This window comes from Drosophila suzukii, chromosome 3 (assembly GCF_043229965.1).
Source record: "Drosophila suzukii chromosome 3, CBGP_Dsuzu_IsoJpt1.0, whole genome shotgun sequence".
In the NCBI taxonomy this organism is placed as follows: Eukaryota; Metazoa; Arthropoda; class Insecta; order Diptera; family Drosophilidae; genus Drosophila; species Drosophila suzukii.
Window position 1 is genome coordinate 90,814,722 of NC_092082.1, and position 23,290 is coordinate 90,838,011.

Here is a 23,290-nt window from a genome sequence, read left to right on the forward strand (position 1 = left end):
CAAAGTTAGCATGCGCCATTAAGATAAGCCAATTGTTAGTGGACATTACTTGGCTAAAAACTAATCCACAAATGTTATGCCTTGCCATTTTGTGGATTTTAATACACCATCAAAAGGGAGGGCCTTGAGAGCACAAAAGTATGCCATTACTCAACGAAATAAAAATAAGAACCGAAAGATTATAGCTTTTTATGCACCCAATGCACTTTGCCGAACCTTGACGTTACTATAAATTTTAATATTTTACATTTCTGGATGAAGTGCTTTGTGGATTAATCTATTTCTACGCAAAGATTTTTACTGGAAGAAATGGATTCCTGGAACTTGTCACCCTTTGAGTACTCCCCCCGAGGATACGCCCATGTGGCGGAAACCCTTTAGCAAGTTCCTGTCGCCATCACAAGAGGCTGTACTCAAAACCTTTTCAAAGAATATATATGTGGAAATGGGAAAGCAAGTATTTAAGTATATCTGGTCAAAGTAGGAAGTCGCCTGACTTTCGCTAATGTAAATATTGTGAAAACAATCCTCGGGAGACTAAAATACACACTTCCGTGGGATCTAAGGAAAGGCATATTGGAATAAGCATATTTATAAAGGCTGACAAATACCCTGTAATACATATATTTGTATAACTTACTATAGGCTTAGAGTAAGTAACTGAAATAAATTTTAAATATTTAAATATTTTTGAAACATTCATAAATCTGCAAGCCCCTTGAACTCCATCCTGACAGGTATTTTCATTTCGCGGAATTATTCATAACTTATAGGAATAAAACGGCGTGGAATTAAGTGAGTTGAGGGTTGCAAATTTGTTCATGCTCGGATGGTTTGGGGAAGTGCTTACATGGGGCACATAAAATAAAGTCGAAAAAAATGAAATGCAATTTTCTCTAAAATGGTTACTGATAAAAAATTGATACGCCAGGCGGGAAAGTTGGCTGGTGGGCATAGCTCGCATAGACACAGGCACATGTGCATTCAAATACGTTGGATTCGGATCCAGATTCAGAGACCTTTATTCAGGAGCCCTAGGCAGTTGGATTATTCATATTTAAATTCATCTTACACCCTGTCGCCGGAGCTGGGGTTTGCTAGACTCGCAAGGGTGTCTGCCACTCCTGTCCTGGTTGCCATTCCTCATCACCTCATCCGCATCCGCATCCTCATCCCCATCCCCATTCACACGCCGAATATAATATGGATGGAATAGCTGAATAAACAGAGTCGCTTCCAGAATGTTGACAGTCCCTGTTTGTGCACCCGAAAAGGAGATGGGAACCCAATACAACTAGGAACCACTTGGTGATGGAGCAAGTCGCTTTATTCGCAATAACGTTTATATTCAGACATTTATATTTACACGAACATTCACATTCATAGTCATTTGTTTATTTGTTTCGCGTTTTATTTGTTACAACTTAAGCAAGCAGCCGTAAGCGTTGAGAATTAAGAATTAAAAACAGTTTCTTTTAGGAACCAATCCGAATATTTACAGTGACTCAAATGGATCAGTAGTACAAGTATCTTAATGAGGCCCATGGACATGGGAAATCGTATTATATTTAGTCTTTCCTTGCCGGCGAACAACCTTTCCCACTGGAATTCAACAACGTATTGGGTTTCAGATATACAGATGGCTATTTATGATTGAAAATAACCAAATTAGTGGGCACCGAGCTATATCTGATATGTTCGAAGGGCAAGGATGGTATCCTAACTTAGCTTTGGTTTCTTCAAGAGCGAATTGAAATTTGAACTAGGCGGGCAACCAATCATCTCCCAACAATCAAAAAGACCTTTTGTAAATGTATAAATTCGAGACCTTATAAGTAGCTTAGAGCCAGGTTTTGTCATCGGACGAATCCCGGTCGGAGATGCCAGGATTGGCCCGCCGGTAGTTGTTGTTGTAGGGCGAGGAGCAGACGATCTGGGTCTGCAGCTCCAGGTTCTCGCGGCCCTCCCTCTCCGGCGGAGGAACCACCTGGATGGCCGGCTGTCAGGAGAGCAGCTGGGTGGTGTTGGCCGTACTGCTGGAGTTGGTGTTCTGGCCACCAATCGGAGCTCCTGACCAGCGTTGCTGCAGCTCCTGCTGGTAGGACATCCTCTTCCTGTGACCACCGGTTGACTGGGACTCCGCCGGCAGGCTATTCCTCAGCGTCGCACTGCGTGGAGCTCCTGTGAAAGGGATTTCGAGAAGACATTGGATTAGATGCTACTTTTGCTCATCCATTTTTCCGGATAATCTGGAATCCGAACTCACCGCTGTGCGAAATTCGATGCGATTTCGGTGAGCTGGGGCAGGTATAAAGTATCGATTTCTGGGTATCTATCAATATCAATTGAGGGGTTCATTAGCGTGCAATCCCTTTGGAGGGCCAAGAACTCACCATTGCGCTTGATGCGATTGTGATCCGGGGAACCCGAGCAGGAGTACCGGGATGTCAGGTTCTCCCGCCGACTGAAGGGTTCCGTGCCTACGCGCACAAACAGACACCAGCGGAAAACCATCTTGAAACCATATCGAAAACTAGGCAGATACACGGAGAGAAAGTTCGATAGTATTGAAGATAATTTAAGCAGCTAACAAACATAAAAATTAAATGTTTATATGTCTATAAATTTGCCAAAGGTTCCAAGGCTCAATAATAATAAAGTACCTCCCAATTTCATTACTATTTTAATTTTTGAAGCATTACAGCTTTTGTGCATTAAGTACAGGCAATTCAATAAAACCCACCCCGAGGACACCTCAATACTTGGCCCCCGGGCGACTTGCTTAATTCCGTATTTATGGATAACAATTCTGGCAATCCTTGAAACACATCAACTTGTTTTATTTATGAGCAGCTTTTTTGTTCCCGGCTTCCACAGACCATCCTGTACAGCGACCTAGACAGCACTTACTCATATAATCTATGGTGTAGCGGGAGTGTTTTTTACGGGCCATCACGGCAACTTAATATCCCGTGTTCCCTATGGGTAGTAAATATAAATAAGGACCTTCGATGTCGTTGTCGTCATCATTTGCATATGGGGCGCCATCAATTGACAGGCGCTGATCCTGGGCAGTGGGTTTTGGTCTCACGTGCTGGCCGCCGTAGTTTTTTATTTCACGTAGGAGCCCCATTATCCCCGGCTTCCGTTCCAGGCCAGCGTTTCCCCATCAGTCAGATATCCGCTGACTGAGCGGAATTAATTGCAATCCGCTACGTTTTTCCGGACACAGACGCACGAACACCGACTGCCAATTTGTACGGCAATACATGTGTGAGCAACGCCTTTTGTTTAAGTGAGGATGTATGTAAAACTATGTGTATATATTTTTACACCCACAGGTTTGGTCAAAAAAATAGGTCTGGGTATTTGTGGTATTACACATTTATTTGTGGAGCCTGCCACAGAAATCCCTAGGGGTTTGAAACCTCTTTTAAAGGTGCCCAAAAGTATGCAGTAAAAAATGCAATAAAATGTTCGGGCTATTCAATATTGTTGCACTCTTTAGGGTCTTTTTATAATTGGTTTACAAATGTAGCCTCTTACATTTAATGTTTGTTTAACTTTGGGTTAAAAATAGTATTGCATAATTTTAGACACCTTTATAAGTGATTGATTTAGAGATATTAAAGCCTTATATATATGTTGCCTAATTTGTGGGTTAAATACCCTGAATGCACTACAATCCTTTTGAATAATAATGACTTATCCATCTTCTCAGCGGCCTCAAATGTCTGTCAACTTGGGTGACTGTATTTCGACCGCAGCTGTATGTCACTTTCCCGGGAGTCATGTTGTCATTTATTTACAAACTATATTCAAAGTGCGAGACAGTGACATCCACTAACCGAGGAGCATTCCGCCCGTCGCCCCTGCAGTAATGATGACGAGCACATTAATTTCCGGGGAGTCGGGCAACCAATCAACTAATCTGTCTACGGGGCTCGTAGAGAGCCGAGATGTCGAAGTCTTGAATGCTATTGCACTTAGTGCCCTAATGGTGCTAATTCAACCGCAAATTACCCAATTTGCTGCGGGTTAAAGCAACCACATGAGCTTGGTCTTGGAACATGGAACACGGCCACGTGGACACGTGGAAACTGAATAAAGTGGCAATCGATTCAGCTACTCACCGCGAATTCATCCAGCAGTATATAATGGGATTGTACATGGAGTTGCTCATGGCCAGCCAGTAGATGGCCAGGTAGAGTTCCTGGATGAAGGGTGCCTCGGTGATGGCCGGGTAGCAGGATGTGATGATGAAGTAGCTGTGGAACGGCAGCCAGCAGATGGCGAATATCAGGACGACCACAATCATCATCTTCACCACCTGTGGGAAAGTGGGGAAACCTTATGGTCAGGGCATGTGTTCTCCAGGCGTTTTGAGTTTCATTCTACAGTTAAAAGCCATTAGTCTACTTTTGTGGTAGAGAAACATAATCAAATGTGATGTCAACAGAAAAAGGCTTAAATGCGGCTTCTACTCAGAAAAGTTGTTGTACAATATTTTATTTTATAATCTAAGAATTAAAAGCAGAAAACAATATCTGTTATTCCTCATACACTTTTCGAAATGCTAAAGGCACTTCAAAAAGTTAATCAAAGCTTTAAACATCAACAAAGGTAGCCAAACTAAAGAGAAGGTTCAGAGAAAGTAATAAAAACAAAACAAACGCTAAAGCACCTGGAAAAACAATTGTAGTAAAACTTGTTCAAAATTAATTCCAAATAATTTGAAGCTCAAAGAATTTTACTGAAATTATATTTATGGAATAAAATTGAAATGAATACAACTAGTTTATACTACTTTTCCTGTAAAGGAAAAGAAAAGAACAAGGGCTTTTTAAACAAGACCATTAAAAAACAAATGCCTGTTGCTAAGTATAGTAAGTTTTAAGATAATAAAGATTATAAAAGATTATATACAGTTACATTTAAAAAAAGTAATCTTTAATATTCATTTAATTACTCCAAAAGAAAGCCATCTATTAATAGAGACTTCCTAGCATGCTTTAGATTCCAATCTGGGGTCTGCCACAACCAAGTGCTAATTGCCAACCAAGTGCCATAGGACCCCGTAAACCCACTACTTACCCTCCGTTTACTCCGCACATTCTCCACCTGACGGGGCGTGCACTCGCCAATGGTCTTGGATCCCCAGAGCTCGATGCCCACACGCGAGTAGGTGACCGTCATCGACACGATGGGCAGGAAGTAGGTTAGAATGATGATGAGGATATTGTAGCTAAACGACAGAGGCGCACAAATAGTACATAGATCAAACACCATGTTTACAAGCCTTTCAGTCAGTCGAGCAAAGCTTTTAAAGCCCCCATCCCCTATACCTTTCATACCGTTCATATCGCTCCATCGGACATTGTTGCCGCCTTTGGCTTTTGTTTTATTTTTTATTGAGCAAGTAGCAATTTGGAATGAATCTAAAATTAATGGCCTTGCATGTGGGACACAATGCAGGACGCAGGACGCAGGACCCCCACTGCCTGCTGCCAAATTGCCATACAAAATGGCTGTAAAAAGCAACACGTTTTATATGCCCCTCTTCCTGATTTCCTCCACTTCCTGGCAAACCACCCGTTCTGCCATTTGTTTTTTTATGAGAACGTCTTGGTTCAGTTTTGTCTCCGAATGTTCGCTTTTACGACCCCATCCCCGATAATCCCCATGCCCCACTGCAGATCTGGGTTACAATTGTCCCTGCATGTGCATTCCACCAGCTGAAATGACGTTGTGATTTTTTGATTTACACCTTCATCTCGGTGGCAACCAAATTCGAGGTGATTTCCCATGCACAGCCCTCAATTGTTATTCACTTTGGTTATTACATTATAAATTAAAAGAATTTACATTTGATACCTTTTTTAAGGCGCTGTTTCTTTTTGGATCTTATAAAACACATTAAAAGATAAAACAGCAAAGCGTTACTTTATGTTTAATGTATTAAAAATGTAATATTGAAATATTTTTAAATAAATAACAACTTATTCAAATTCCAGGCATTCCCAAATACTTTATATGGATAATAACATAATCTTCAACAACAAGACTTTAAAGACCCATTTTAATAATCCGAAATGCAAGTGGTAATATAAATGCTATTCTATTGTAAAGAATATAGATATATTTCTATCTTTTATATTTTTAGTTTATAGGAAAGTAAAATTTACTTTCTGTGTAGAGCCCAAACAGTTCCTTTGTCCTAACTTCTGGATTGGATTGGATTCACTAACAAGCTCCGACAACTTCGACAGGCAAAAATTCAACTGAGTTCAGAACCGGAAAAAAGACAGCCGAAGGATACTCACAGGGTCTCCAGCCGCGAGTGATTGGTATCCCCGTCGGGCCACTCCGGATAGCAGACGGTCCGGTTGCCGTCCCCCTGGACGGGCACCTCCTCCGTCCGGTAGATGATCATCATGGGGCAGGAGATGAGGGTGGAGGCCAGCCAGATGACCGCGGCAATGGCCAGATTGCATCGCTTGCTCATCCGCGGCTGTAGCGGCCTTATGATGGCCACGTATCTGCGAAAGAGTACTCCGTTTTAAAACAATTTCCAGCCCCCTCTGGAAAAACTTTTCCCTGGAAAGGGGTAAAAGGGAACCCCCATAAGCTGATTATCGGAATGCACGAGGTCACCCGAAAAAAAGGCTCCGCAAAATGAAATTAAAGCGCGCTAAAGCCCGAAAGTAATTTAATCTGCGAATTTTGGTCTGCGTGGAGCTGTGTTATTCGTCGGATCGCGGCAGGCCATTAAAAGTTGCAGTCATTAAGGGAGTTTATATAGAAACTTAATAGCCGGCGAATGGCATTATGTTCTGGTTTATAATTACAAATATGAGGTGCTATTTTTGGGATTTTAAATAGAACACATTTTCTCGATTTCGGGCTTACTTGTTATTTGGTTTTCGTCCTGCGAATCAATATTTATGTATTGTTTGTCTAGGCATTACTTTAATTTATGTGCAAAAGAAAAACATTATTTATGTTGGGTAAGCTTGTTTGATACTTTCTGGAGTGTACATTAACTGAATTTATTCACTTAAGATTTCCAATACATTAATTTTCACTGATTGTTTTGAACTGAGCAGCTGAAACATTATTTATTGCTAAAAAAGTCAAATAAAAGAATTGTTCCTAAGAATTAGGGATAGAGTTTTCCCATAAACAAATTCTCGTTGCTAAATGTTTTGGCCTCAGCAGGTTTAACTTCTTGCACATGCCTTGACTTGACAGTATATTTTAATTTATATGCCAACGAGCTCGAAACGATAAATTTTCAATAAATTTTTGGCACTGAGCAAATCGAGAATTATTTATAAACATATCACATTGTTTACTAGACGATATAGTGCGATGAAAATGCCTCTAAGACGAAAAAGGGATTACTTTTCCCTCTAACAATTACTAGGCATTCGGTCAAAAGTTATTTATAATCTTTCAAGTTATTTGCCGGCTATTTTGTTTACTAGACGGAATAATTCGATTTGGGCACTTGATATTTCAAAAGTAGATGAATCATCAATAAATGCTGCGGCCTAAGCAGATGGAACATTATTTATTTATGTTCTTTGAACGGAACACAAAGTACGTGTGATGGTTTTTTTTATTCTGATCCTTGTGCCGGGCAATCCAATTGTGTGCCCATGTCTGCGGCCCTATGAAATCCTATTAAAACGAATGGGTTATTTGCCCTGTGCTTTTGACCGTGATTGATAAGGGTCTCGATAGGTCGGAATATTTTGCATGCATATGCATATGATGGGGGACTGTGTGTGCCCCATTCCGAATTCCACTCACCTGTCGATGGAGATGGCCATTAAAGTGAACACGGAGGCACAGATGCTCAGCATGGCGATGAACTGGGACAATTTGCAGTAGAACTCGCCGAAGGGCCAATCGCTGTCCAGCATATAGTAGTAGTTGAAGGTCACATTCAGACTGGACACCATGGCATCCGCGATGGAGAGATTCACTTCGGGATTCATGGTTCAGCAACCGGAAAGGGCAAAAACAGGTAATCATTCATAACTTTTCGAGTGGCAAAAGCAAACAAATTATGCAAAACAAAGAAGATTTTTTATAATTACACAACCTTCGAGGACCCCACTTACCTTTTATTTATGCGTCGTACCTACATTTATAATTACCCAAATTACAGCGGAATAAAGTGCACTTTCACCCGCATATTTATGCCAAAATCAACAGGAAACGAAAGATATACATCTCGATGGAGAATGTATATACTTTTATTGTGTTTCATTTGCATGGAGCGATTTACATGCCAATGAATCAGCAGCCCTAGACAATACAACAGGAGCCGAGAAAAGAAAATGGGGGCGCCGAACAAGAAAAATAAAAAGAAAATTCTGCCCGCCGTCTTTGTTTACTTTTCATTATCTGCCGTAGAGATAAGGCGACGAAGTGCCAGAAAATAAAAAGCATCACGAAACCGAAACAGCACCTACAATAAAACAAATGTCCCTTCGCCGAGCATTAGCCCTGTGTGTCCTGTGAATCTTGTAGGTCCTGCGGATCCAGCGACGCCTACGACACGACACGAGGCGACGTTACGCATCCTAACAATCGAGCCGACTCCCGGGGCCATTGACTATAGCTATATGGCTATCTGGCCACCTCGCTATCCTGCCTCCATTGTCCCCGGGGCCTGGACCTGTCAGCCACGTACCAAAATCGATTCTGGCCCATTTTAATTAATAACAAAATGTTACTTTTCAGGCCCACAGCTTATACAGGGGGCACACTTTCTCTGTTAGATCTCCGGGACCAGGAAAATCATTTATAAGCTGAAGGAAATTAAACAGTTTTTCCTTGCGGTGAAGAAAGCTTAAGTCAGCTTAAAATCTTGATTAATCAAAGGTGCCACAGAATTGTATAGTACATGGTGTCCAAAAGTATGCTACAATATGTTTGAAGTGCTTTTTACAGTTTACTTTTTGACAAATTTAAAAATATTTGTATAACCCTAGATAGCATTTAGCTATTATTTTACTTTACAGATTTATTGAAGTGTTTTTAAGAAAACAAAAAAAAATAAATCCTTTTTTCCAAGGAAACCTCGTGATGTAACCCTGACATAAGCATACTAACTTCCCAAGAAAGCGAAGAGACCCAAAAACAAAGGATACTCTAACCAACGAACTCAAACAAAAGATGCAAATACGCATTGATAATGAACCCAAAGAAGATTATCATCCGGTGACTGGCTTCCCCCGAAAAACTCAAGCCCAACCCCCTCCCCAAAACCCAAAACCTCGAGCTGTTCCAGATGGCTGTGATGTGAATTTGAAATTTTCGTGTGCCCAAAAATGATTAAAACGTCAGAACTTGTTACTAATAATGATTGCCAATGTGTATTTATAAATGCAAATTCGAAAAGCCCTGCGAGCTCAGCGGGCATTTAGTTTACGTAATAATAATAATCATTACTAAGTCAGACAAAAGAAAAGCCAGGATGGAAAGAGGATATGGATGGTTGAGGCCAACATTGTGCCCCTGCCATTGTTATACTCGTATCTGTATATCTGTTGGGAATCTGAAGGGGGATCCCCTTTGCAACAGAAGAGCTGGATTAGTTGTAAGCTCGGAATAAACGGAATCAATTCTACGTTCGTTTCATTGCCCCCTGTCCCAAGTTGCCTGGGGTATTATATTAAAATAATTGCGCATGCATAAAGCGGGCAATCAGGTAGCCAAGTGTTATTTAAAGACCATCCTTATCTGGAAAATGTCATTACGAAGATAAACTTTGCCCCAACTTTCGCACAACTCTCGACGACTTCGGCCTCTTTAAGTGTGCATGTTTAAATTATTAAAAATGTGATTAGTGTGTGCATGATTCCGGATGAGCCTGCAAATGCAAATTTAATGCACTCTGAAACGTGACTAAAAGCAGTTTCAATTAATGAAAGCCGAGCTCAGTCTCTAGCAAGCGAAACTTCATAACTTGATTTGATGCCCAAAGCTGAGGAAATTAAAATTAATACCATCCTGGGCACTGGGCTGGTCCTCCACTTAGTCGAGATTGGTAAAGGGTGGAGGATTGGGGGCAGCAAAGTTAATATCTGAGCGGTGCAACAGGGCGTATGCAAAATGCAGGGGGGAAAGGAATGGGGACAGCAACCAATTCAGTTGCTCTTTAAGTGCTCCACGGTGCAGCAGACATAAATAGGTAATCCACCCTTCATTTTTTCCCCGGGAAGACTTAAACAAACTCTTCCGACTGACAAGAGCTCGTCGACCTGGACTCTGGACAAACTGAAGGGGAAAAGTTACTTCCTAATTGGAGGAAAATGTGTAAATAAAGAATAGTTCTATAGTCTTTAATTTTGTATTTCTCTGTTAATTAGTTCAATTTAGAAAGTAACTGAGATTTTCAAAACTCCAATGAAGGTGTTGAAAAGTATGCTTTGAAAAGGTACATTTTTTGTAGCATACTTTCGGGTACTCCTTAATTTCTCCTACTAATTTCAAACTCCCAGTGATTTTTGTGGCCCCCCTGTATATATTACTGAAATATCTGCACACTAAGCAGGCAAATATTTAATTTACAAGCTAAGCACACACACGAACCACACGGCGTATGAGTGATTTTTATTGCGTATACGCAACGTTTGTCCACACAACACAGGCAAATCAGCCTACTCACCTATGAAATAGTTGGTTACCGTCCGCATCCGCTTGGTCGTCATCACGATCCAGACAACAATCAGGTTACCGCCCGTCGCCACAATGACCATGCCGCCGAAGAGGATGCTCCAGAGCACCTGACGCCACCACGGGACCACAAATGCAAACGAGCCCGTCTCCATGGACGCCGCCGCATCCTTGGCCGCGTCCTCCGCGTCGAGGGTGGCGGGCAGGTCGGTGGATAGTCTGCGGATGGAAGGACATGGAAGGGAGGCACACGGGGTACAATGGGGAATTAGTGACATCGGGATTAAGTGTGTGTTATGTTTCACGACGTCCCACCGCCCCGCCATAAACGAGTGCCAAGTGGGTGATGTGTCTATGTAAGCATGCGAATGGGTGCTTTCGGCTTACAAGCAATGTACACGGTGAGAAAAACTTACAAACCAAATAAGCTCAAAGATATCATAATGTTAATATTAATCAGAAGCCTATTCTCTATGATAATTATGGCTTCCTTATCTCAGTCGCCACTTCATTTCAGCTTCTTTAATTTAATTAGTTACATCCAAGATACATTTCTTTAGAATAATAAATTATATGTTTTATGTCTAATAGCATATGATATCATATAAGTAATCTGAATATCTAAAAATATACTGATATTAACATTGTAAAATATATAAAATATTTTTAAAATGCTATGTTGAATATAGTTCAAATGTATTTAATTCCATACATTTTAGCAGTAAACCCCAAACTCATTATGATTTTCTCCCAGTGTAGCTCTACGTGCGACTCTAGGATGTTGTCGCTATTAAGCGTGTGTAATTGTGCGTGCGTTGACAAATCCGTGTTCTTCCTCAGCGCCGTCTGCCGCATAAAACATCGTGTTCGGGTTCGGATTCGGGTTCAGCCCAGCCGGAGGGCAGGAGAATCCACTCCACTCTACTCCACATCCATTCCACTCACTCATCGGCGGTTGTCGTCATCTTTTTAATATTTTGCGAGCCTCGGCTTGTTTATTTAGGTTCGCTTCTAGGAGGGTGTTTAGATAGAGGGGCCCAGCTTCAGCGGATTTGTGGGGCAAGATCCCGGCTAGTCCACACAAACTGGAGGGCAGGACACTGGGAGACCAGGACATCATGTCAGCCATGTCATTTAATATGCACGCAGTGTGCCGGAGATGGCACTAAATTGGCTAGGTAGTCATTAATGCTCTGTTTACTCACTCTCCAGAGCAATTAAAAAGATGCCCACATAAGTATTTCTCATACACACCCTTTTTCGCATGACAAACTGCGGGGATTTACATGAAATCTCTTTTGTTCGAGGACCTAATGCAAAGAGGATTATTGATTCGTTTTCATGGGGCCTCCAGATAGGCCCATGAAAAGCGGAATGAGAAATGGCTGGAGGGCAAAAACAGAAACAGAAAATAGAAGAGTCAGAGAAGCAAATTCAGGAGGCCTCGGGCCAAAGAAAATGTCATGACAAAAGTACAAAAAATGTTGCTACTATTCCGATGTCTTTCCCCCCAGATCTCCCAGCCTTGTTGATATTGATGTTGAGGTTTAAATACTGCAGTTGTACAGCGAACTATAGGGGCATATTAGCTCAAGAAAAGCCCTATAAATGAGTGGTATATGTCTGAAACTGTATTTGATTAGTCTGATTTTGATAAACTATCTCGTTTCTATGCCACTAAAGGAGCTGTTTAAAGTTCTTAAATGCTCTATTGTTCCTTTGTCAGATTTATTTTTTTGCTAAAGAGCCGTTTTCGTTACATAAATATATATGAACTGCCCCAAAATAGACTAGGCAGCAATTAACCCATGTCTTTTATATTAGTTGTTATGGGAATGTGGACAGTTTGGGCAAATAAAATTGTTATTGTGCCACTTCAGTGAAATGTGTACAAATATGTTTTTGCTTTGATGCACGAATTCTTTTGTGCCGAAAAATATGCCATGCCATGACAGAAGTATATCCCTCGTCCTCCCCAATATTTTTGGCCAACTTCGGTTTGCCTTTTATTTGCACATAAATCGGACGTAGTGTCTGCGCAAACAAACAGAAAACTCGGTAGGGAAAAAGAGCAGCAGCCAATATGGAACTGGGATTGAGTGTTGAGCACTGCCTGAAGGATCTATAGCCGTTAAGGGTTTGCAGAAAATCTATTTTCGATGCGTCAGTCGCAGCCATATCCCAATAATTATCCCAGTTCTATCCCGACTGTCGCAGAAACCCCATTTGTTGCTGCTGGTACCTAAATGGCAGTATATTTGGGACATGTCTGCAAAAAGTGCCGACGCTTTTTCAGCCGGGAAAGAATGGAATAGAATTGAATGCCATAGCACCCACAGTTTTTTGTGTATATACTTATGTAGAGAGTATCTCCGCCGTTTTATGTATTTGAAACGGAAGTGAAGAACCAACGTCGAGCGGCCCAAACGGAAATGACTGAATGGCGGAATGACTGAATGACTAGCGGCGTCATTAGAGATGCATGTCGGTGTGGGACAAGTCACTCCTACATCGCGATTAAAACTGATGCGGAGGCGGTCTCATCAGCACTCATCAAAAAGCCACGAAATCTAGGAGCTATGGGGCCATTCCCCTTTCATTAAGCAGTGGCGTAGGTGGGGGGGTTATAGAATGTTTTGGAACTCAATTGATTCCTGTTTTTTAAGTAAAAAGTGAAATTAAACTGCCAAGTTATAGTACAGAACAATTATAACAGATTAAATTATATAAAAGTAACTGAAAAAGTCGGGTGTTAATTAGCAATTTTACCATTTTTCAGAAATTTATTAATCACCTAATAAAGAAATAAATAATTTTTAACATTTATATTTAATAGCTATTTACATATCGATAGAGGTTACTATATTGATCACAATCAATAACTAAATACCGATTTCCGAAAACAGAACCATCTGGTTTTTTAAGTTTTTGTTTGTTTTTATTTTATTTAAACCTCGGCCTAATTAACATTTCAGCCATGACCTTCGAAGCAAACCAATCCAAAGAACTTTACAGATCCAAGGGGTAAATATTAAGAGAACAACCAAGAAAAAGTTTGCATAGTTAAAAAGTTACTTTACAAAATACATTTTTGAGAGGTTAAGTAAGGGGTAATTTTTTCTTGACCCCCTTTAGCCGAAAACTCGGCACCCATGCCAAAAGCCACTCTATTCGTGCGTGAGCCTCGACATTAATTGGGTTTGTGTGTCATAATTAGGCATTAGAGGGGAAGCGGCCTCTACTCACGATTGGCTGTGATTGAAGGAGCTGGTGGACTGGCCGAGGTCCTGGCCAAAATCGGGAAGGGGCGTCTGGTTGGTGGCCGCCAGGACACTACTCATGGCCGAGTAGAGGACGGCCGCGGGGGTGCTCCAGTTGCTCCAGTTGCTCCAGCTGAGGTCGGGGTAATCATCCGCCTCGAAGTCACTGCGATTCTCCATGGCTGACGACCTTTGGAATCGTACTTTCACTTCGGTCTTATCCCTGCAAGGGGGATTTGCGAGTTAATGTTGCGTATCCCTTGCCTTTTTCCTATTTGCTTTCCATTTGCCAACTCCTCCGACCTGAAAAATGCAAAGAAAACGTTGGACAAGACCGTCTAATTTCATTTCTGGCATGTTTTATTTTATTTTATTTCATCTTATTGTGTGATCTTTGTTGTTTGTGCCGAAACAAAGCTTTTTGATGCTCATTTTCAGTAGAAAGTTTTCACATTCCTGCTACGTGCTCATGGCAGAAGGTACGAGCATTCATATCGATTTTGATTTCCCCTTGATTTTGTTTCATTTTTCGGCACGTGACTCATTCACGCCCTATCTCCTACACTTCTTTAGAACTTTCTGTGGTTTCTTTCTAGTTCTTTGAATAATCTGACTTAGTACTTCCCTCACAGCAAAGTTCTCGAATGTGTGCCTGTTGATGAGACCGAGAAGTGGTGGCCATTAGTGGATCGGATGCCTTGGAAACTTTGGGAGCGGTAAATGCCGGTGATTTGTCCAATGCGAAAGTTTGTTTTTCGTTTCCAGGCCAATAATACTAATTTATAATTCCAATAGGTAATGAATAGCAACCGGAAGAGGGGCTAAAGCTGCCCAATTAAAAATGTTTCTGAATGGTAAATTACATTACTTAATAAAGTTATCATTAAGTTGCAATTGCATTCTATTCTTGGAAATTAAATTAATGTTCTGGGAATTAATAATAAAAAGTTATCCATACAATACCGTTTTAAGTACTATCAAATAAATGATATATGAATGGCCCCTAAGCCTAAATATATTCGTTATTATCTGTGGAGTGGTGCGTCTTTATTTGGACAGAAATAGCTCCAATCCAATTGAAAAAAGAAACCCTGTGGAGCTATTCCTTTTTATGTGTCCCCCGAGCTAGATTCACCTGCCTTTCGAGTGTGTGATGAGTCGCAAACAATTGTTTCAACAGAAGTAGACAGTAGACCTTCTTCTTTTTTACTTTTTGCCTACTTTTTGCCCATGCTGAAAGGCCAGGACGAGTGGTGGAAAGGTCCTTCCTCGGGAGCCAACCGGTCGTCCTTCAATTATGCCCGAGATCTGTCCTTGGCAGCTCGAGATAATTGCGACTACCAGTCGCGTCACTTGAAGTTTAACAAAACGATATTCCGAGTAGCCGCTTACTTTCCTTCCACGCGTTTTTATTACTCTGCTGGCTTTCATACTTTGTTACCAGCCAGCAGTAATGGAAAAAATTCAACTGTGTTTACCCAGGTAGAGTGAAAGGTATGAGTAGGAAAATATTCAAAGGTCAGGAATAAAGTAGTCCTATTTTGGTTGAGACAGAAGGTGAGAGATATTTATCTAATAATAACATTGTTCTAAAAAAAGCTTATGTATAAAGCAATTAATTAGGAAATGTGTTGAAGACTAAGTGGAAAGTCAGTGGGTTTCAAACTACAACGCCAGCACCAGAATTTTATTACTACAAGTTTAAAAGTATGCAACATTATTATTTGAATCCCAGAGTCACAGAGATTTATTCCAAGAGGACGTTCTATTTTTCTCTGCATACTTTTATACACCATTATAATTGTTTTTAAAATAAAATGGGTTTTTATTTGGTAGCGTTTTCTGTATAATATATATCTTTATATATTTTATGGTATATGAGAAAGCTGAGTTTGGCTAGCTTATTAAAACCATTTTCAATCTGATAGTTTTAAGGAAAGATACGTTTTTTCTTCCCCTGTACGAGTTTATGTGTCGGAATAACACTTTATCAGCCCAGTAAATATCAATAGTGCGCCTCAGTACCCCCGGAAACAAAGATGCATCCCGTTCTCCCAAGTCCATCCATCGAAAGCTATTAAACAAACACCGGGGCGGTTGGAAATCAATTGCCGGCAGCTTGTCTGCCGAGGAAATGATTACAAATAATGACTGCAAATAGACAAAACAAAGCATATGCCACAGACAAATTAATAAGTTGGTTTTGGTTTTGGTTCTGGTTTGGCCTGGAAACTGCGAACTGAAAGCTGAAAACCGGCAAGCTGAAGTGCAAGTGATGCAGTATTAATGAAAGGCAAACAATCTTCAAAAGGAATGTTCACCATAATTGGCAGATCGTTTCACGCCCCCGAAAACGAAGCGTTCGATTTGTGCAAATATTTGAAAAAAAAAGTAAATGCCAGCTAAATGCTCAACCAACTAAAAGTTGCTGGCCCTTTTTTCTCCGGAGTTGAGAAATGTTCTTGGGGTGTTTTTGACTGATGTCCTCTGGAAAATTGCGTTTCTGCAATAATCGCAAAAAAAATTAGATTCCCGGGGAATTTCAGTGAACTTGAAAAATGGCCAAACTGTCACGTTCCATTGGGAAGCCACCGAAAGTGACAGAAAGTGCTGATGCTGTGGAAACTCGTGCGGGTTGCGTATACGCCGTGTTGTGCCATCAGTTTCGGCTACCGACTTGTAAACTTTTAAGCGAGTTTGTCTCGCTGACTCGCGGTTGTTTCGCCCTTTTCTCAGACGACTAGCTCTTTGTTTATCAATTGAAGCCCAGATAGACTGGGAGCCCAGTACTTTGAAGTATTGCTCTATAGAAGTGCCCCAGACAGCGTCGGGCCTTTCAAAACGTCAGGGTAAACACTTTCGAGAGGGCTCTGCCGAACTCTGGACCACCTTGCTCAAGCGGAGGAAACGCAAATATTCCAGTTTTCACATAGTGCAAACTTTTAAATGAATTTTCGCTACTCATAACTTAGAAATTGTTCGGGTTGTTCTCAAAATGGTTTGGTTATTCAATGTGTTAAACTAAAAACATCTACGTAGAGTTATTTTAGTAACTAAAAAAGCAGATTTGGAAAACTTAAAGTTTTTGAAATCATTAACAGAGGTGTCTAAATGTATGCAACAATATATAACATGTCAGAAAATCGCTTGAATTTGCTTACTGCCTACTTTCAGGCACCATTTTAAGTGATTTCAAAGCCAACTACTTTATAGGTTTACGCTAATCTTTTATGAAGAAATGTTTTAATACCTAAAAACACAAATCTTATTTTAGAATTTAAGTGGGAAAAAGATAACAAAAACTTTTTGAACAGTTTAAACTATGGGCCAGCTAAGTTTCCTCTGTTCGGTATTGATTATGTGGAAATTCGTGGCTGACTCTTTTTGCTGAAGTAAAGCAATTCCCCTTGGACCTTCGACTCGCCACGGCTGCTTAGAGCATTCCACATATTTTGTAGGAGCGTGGAAAGCACATGCAGCGTTCATTACGACCGAGAATAAAAGGCCCGGGTGTTCCCGCTCCCTCGGCAGTTTCAGTCTCAGTTTCAGTTTCTCTTTTTTGTGTTTTGTGTTTGACAAGTCAAGTACGGGGTGGCATAGTCGTAGTCTCATAGTCACAGGCATACAGCGCGGAGGAATAAAGACGAGTTTAGTCGGTGGGACTTTGCGGGTCGGTTGGGGGGTACGTGGATTGGTGGGTCACTGGGCCCGGGATCGGGGATCGGGGGATCGGGAGTGGGAGTGTGTGGCTGCAGCAACAGTGCGGGTCTATGTGGACGGCCCAGTCCCTTGGGTGTGCACTGGGAGAAAAGTTAAATAGGTAAGTCAACAATTGGGATTCATTCAAATAGCAAAAAACACTTCTAATAGGTACAAAAATATATAAATATGTTCATATATTTTAAATAATATTTTTAAATTGATTTTTTAACATGTGCACAGTTAATAAAACCGACAAAGAAAGATCTAAACCCTGTCTATAATAAGATAAATCTATAAAGCATTTCAAGTAATTAAGAAAATAATATTTTAGTCTATTGTTGTAAAATGTAATAAATAAATTTATGATCTTACTTTATATTTAAACGTAACGTAATATAGTATATTTGAAATTTTAAAGCGAGGTCTAAAAAATCACTTTTTTTTTTATTACTACATTTTTTTGTAATTTTAAATTACTCAACAATTACTCAACCGTTTTTAATTCGAAGTTTTGCAATGTGAAGTTGATGCACTCCTTATAAAGTTTCCACATCTTTTTAAGAATGTATATTTTTATAATCTAGCAAACCTAATCAACTCTTTTTCCTCTGTATTATTTATTTCTCTGCACTCGCGTGTGTGTGTGCCACTACATATGTATGTCAATAAGAGTTGGGGCGCTGTCCTAGTGCCCTGCCCCGCCCCCTTTCTCCTTTATTTTTTTTCTGCCCGGCATGTCGGTCCACATTCACAGTACTTTCACTTCCTGCCGCACATATATTTCTAAAACAATTTATTAAAAAACAAAAATACGAGCTGGGCCGGCAGAAATGAAATAGAGGCCCAGGCCGAAACGAAACGAACCGAAACGTAATAAGCACATTTCTGGGGGTAGTGGAAGTGAACTTGAATTGTAATTACCAACGCCTTTTTGCTGGCTTAAACGAGCATTTTTAATTTCCCCACAAGGCACACTCACCCACACGAAACACAGACTGGCGAAACAATTAAGCACAAAATGAGCATTAAATATATGGTGCTGCAAATTGGCCACATGCGATGGAGGATGGGGGCCAGATACTCCTCCTCCGGACTCCCGAATCTCGGCAGCCGGGCGAAGATTCATCAAAATGATTGTTTAATGAGCTCCACGCACAATGCTCGGAGCAAGAATTCATTTGCGAGCTGGATTTATCTTCGCACCTTGCCGAAAAACAGGCAGAGAAACAATAACAGCGCGGCACCAGAAATTAAACAATCCCCTTTTCAGATATATATAAATAAACCCGGGGTGATAAAAGCGCTAAAATACTATATAAACAGCAGAAATATGTGTGCGCCAAGTGCGCAAGTACTGTATTGTTTTCAAAAGTATTGAGATAGGACAAGTTGCTTCTGCGAATTTAATTGTTTAAGCTATTCGACTGGGTTTATTTGCCTCTAAAGTTGGATGGGCCATAACAGATAACGGGCATTGGAAATATTTGCAAATGAATCAGCTTTGCTTGGAATGTGTTGAAATTAAATTCTTCGTTGTGTGCCTAAGGAGATCCTAAGGTCCTAAGTCCTCGGCTCATAAAGAAAGGCCACAAAAGCCAGGGCAGTGATTGCAAGAAATACTTTTAGCCCTCATACGACCCACAATGCTCATACGCCCCTTGTACCTCGTATTTTGTGGCCAGCAATACCAATTACCAGACATACCTGTGGATACTTCAATGTCTTATCTTATCGGAAAGAGTCTATCAGCATGCCCTGCTCAACAATCCCATCGAGTGGTGAGAGAAATGTAATGAAATGAAAATAACCGGGTGCAGTTCCGCCCAAATGTCTGGAGCTCTGGATGTCTAGAGATCTGGACCTGGGACCACCATAAATTTTGCACCCCAGCACCCACTTAGTCAATTTATTGCAATTATGTGTAAATTGAGGAACAAAGCGGAGACAGAACTACATTCCCCACTAGAATCCCGACTCATGGTCTGCACTCCACTCCCATTTCAATCACCATCTCCCATCGGGTGAGTTCCCCATCTCGGATCCCTACAGTTGGTGTGGAAAGACGAGGACCAGTGGCGATGCCAGGGGGAATTTGAGCATATTCCATTTCTGATTTGTATTGCTTTTCCCTATTGACGGGGAGTCGTTCACCGGAGCGTTTACAGTTTACTTATTTAAGAATTGAACGATTTATGGTATTCATGTTTGAGAAGTTCTAAAAAGTCTTTGTTCAAAATACCAGCCAATTCTTTAGTCAATTTATGAAACATTGTATGGTTTCTGACGAGAGATTTTAGGTATGGAAGTGTTTAGGGGACTGTATCATTCTAAATATTTAACATTTATTATTACAAATTTGTATCTTTCTTTAAATAACAGCTTACTCAGGAAACGGTATAATATAAAATATATGGCAATGTCTGCTTATTAAAAAACATGTATCTGGGAAAATGTTAACTTCAACCTGCCAATTTTTATTTGCATAACCATGTTAAATTAGATTTACCTACAAAGTTTCGAGGCAAATAAATTGGGCGATTGTGTTTTCGATTTATGTATTGTAGTTTTATGCCCCTGAGCTCGAACAATACCTTCGAATTAACCCATTTATCTCAGGGCAAGCCCCTGGGGAAACACATATATCCTGGTTTTGTTCCCGGCCAAGGACACTGCATAGTTCAATGGAACTGCACGAAAGAAGGACGAACTTAACTGGGCACCGCTAAAATATGCACATGATTCACGGACTTGTTTAGGACTGCCCTTGCCTCATTTAAATTCATATAGTATAGGACGGAGGAGATGAGATAGTGAGCTGGTGTGGTGACCAGCTGAAAGCCGAAGTTACACACGTCTCCGGCGCCAAAGGACCTGCTATCCTGCCCTCCACCTCCAGCTCCCCCCCAGAAAAAGTAGGAGAAAAGACGTCAGCAGTGGGGGGCGGATGCCGCATCGGTTTCAATTTAATTAAATGTTTTGATGCATGACAGCACTGTGGAAAGGCACACTGGACATACGGAGCATACGGAACTCACTTATTACTTATTCGCATTCGTTTAAAGATCCCCATTCCCATTCCCCTTGGTTTGCTTCACGCCTGCCTGGACCTTTAAAGGCCTCTGTTTTTGGGGGCCAACTAATGGCCTTCTGACCACCCCACCGTTTACAGGACCTCTTAATCCTCCGGCTCCTCTGAAAGCAATTCGCGTTGAAAGGATTTCGGTTTGCTCATCTGACCGTTGGCAGAGCTTTTGTGAAGATGCCAATGGACGCATCCGTTTGCCCACCGAGCAGCCATTTATCCGGATCCGGATCCGAATCCGACCACATCCGACATCCCACATACCACAACCCACTTACCACATAGCCCCCATCGTTTTGCGGCCTCACTAATCATAGTTGACATTAAATATTTAAGAGCCGCAAAAGTTTTGCTCGCCCGTGATTGAGTTAGATGACTTTCGGCTCGGAGGACCAATTAAGTGGCCTGTTTGGCCAACGGCTCCACTTCGATTTTGAATAAGAGCTTGAAATGGACACTTTAACCTAATTAAATTGCGATATCATATTTATTTGGCACTTGGTTGAGGGGAAACTTAGTTACTATTCCACAAGCTAAATATCTTCAAAGTTATGTCGCTTTGAGTAAGTCTTTGAAACACAAGTTCTTAATTTAATTAATTTCTTGTGATTGAACTGTCTCTTATTTATTTTTGTATTATTAAGAGACTAGCTTTATAAGTCTTAACTATAATAAGTATATCTGACCTTAATACAATAGATTGATAAAATTTATCTTTTTAAGATAAATATGTGTAATTTATTATAAAACCAACGAAATTATTAAAAAAGGTAAATATATACATTTAATTAACAATCATTATTTCGAGTTTAAAAGATTGTATTGATTATAATTAATGAGTACAATCAATTGAATATTCATTTGTGTTTTTAGCTATCACATTTGATTTGATAATCTTTTTATTTTGGTAAACGTTTTTTTCACTTTCTTTTAAATATATTTTTCCCTTTAAATTCTCCTGAAATCGAAATGGATTGAAAACCCCCAAGGTGGAAATAACTTAAATCTCAATATAAATACATTTTAAGCATTTTGTTTATTTGCATTATAAACATCAGAAATGTGCACATGTGAGAATACCCCAGGGATAATCCAGTGCGCACAGTTTTTATTTAATCACACAGGATGTAAAAAAATGGCGTGCATATAATCTAAAAAGATTATGTTCCTTTGAGGGCTTCGAAAAAAACACATAACAAATTCAATAAACTTAATTGCCTTTCCGGGAAATGTACTTTTTTGCCACGATTTCCCGAAATCTGAGATCATCAGACTCTGAATTAGATTCAGAGGACCTTTTAATCGACGAACTCAATTGGGCGTGATGATTTTTGGTTATCCGTTAACTATTTCTCGGTTCACTGGAATCGTGGAACTCGATGCTCAAATTGAGTGGAAAATTGGGATGAAAACCGGGTGCTCCGCAGTTTGATCTTTCAAATTCGTTTTAACTGCTTGATTAAGCGATTGAAGTAATTACTTGTTGAGCTAAAGTTATCCGGGCAGCCAAAAGTTGTCCTCAAATAGCAGTTTTCTAATTACTTTCGCAACTCAAATTTGCACAAACTTTTAATTCGGCTGGACGCTAACCAATTTTAGTTACTTTTCAATAAGTAAACTTTGCAATCGAGACCCCCCTTTGAAAACAATGTTTGTGTAATATGGAGAAATAATAAAAAAAGACTGAATACTTAAGACCGCTTACCAGGAACTATGCTAAATTCCCCCTTTTCACTTTTCACTGGGCCAACGGGGCGTATGAGCAATGTCAGCCAATTGTAGACAGCGAAAAACAAAGAAATTTTATTTAAAAATAAATTCCGCTTCTCTGCTCGGCGGTTTCAGTGTTTATGTTTATTAGTTTTAATCAAAACACCAATTTGTATATTCAATTTAACGACTAGTTTATCGTTTTTGTGTTTTTGCTGTGAAATTCAATTTGATTTTCAATCCGCTGGCTCGAATTCAATTACGATGGGGATCGAAAGTGCCGGCGGCATTTTTGCCAGGTCTAAGCTGATTTTCCAGCATTACTTTTTCGAACACTTCTCCAGCGGCGCTACGAAACGAGAACTGAGAACTGAGAACCGAGAACCGAGGAGTTCCAGAAGTTTTCCGGACCCGTCGCTTTTTCCGTTCGAACCGTACGCGCGCGAGTCTGCCGTCGAACTAAACGGAAAATGGAAATGCCGCACTTTTCTGAGGCTGTGCGCGCTGATATAGCGGTGTTATAATATAGGGGCTACGAGAAATGGGAGGGTTTTTCGCAGAAGGGGCGTTCTTGGGGACCTTTGGGGTCCCCGAACCGCTTGTTGCACATATGCTACGATTTTACCCCAGGGACAGCCCCCGTCAACTCTTTGAAGGGAAAATTATAAAGTTTCAATTTAAAAACCGTTGAAATCTCTGGCTAAATCAAAATTATACCCGCCCAAATTGACCAGTGTTGCCGAGTTTTCGGTTTCTACGCCTGCGCTTTGCTCTTCTTTCTCCTCGCTCTGCACCTCATTCGCTCTCTGTTGTCATACGGCCATTCGTAAACAAAACCGGACTC

General features: G+C 40.6%; 1 protein-coding gene across 1 annotated transcript; it reads right to left on the reverse strand.

Moving 5' to 3' along the window:
• Window positions 1-1,305: 1,305 nt before the first annotated feature.
• On the reverse strand, window positions 1,306-22,910 carry TkR99D (Tachykinin-like receptor at 99D). The gene is made up of 10 exons (XM_036819671.3): window positions 22,442-22,910; window positions 13,939-14,255; window positions 10,685-10,911; window positions 7,816-7,990; window positions 6,324-6,539; window positions 5,095-5,245; window positions 4,134-4,330; window positions 2,394-2,533; window positions 2,267-2,332; window positions 1,306-2,181 (listed from the first exon to the last, which is right to left on the reverse strand). Exons 2-10 carry the CDS (start codon window positions 14,130-14,132, stop codon window positions 2,003-2,005), a joined length of 1,545 nt encoding a protein of 514 aa, XP_036675566.2. The 5' UTR covers window positions 14,133-14,255; window positions 22,442-22,910; the 3' UTR covers window positions 1,306-2,002.
• Between the last annotated feature and the right edge of the window lie 380 nt (window positions 22,911-23,290).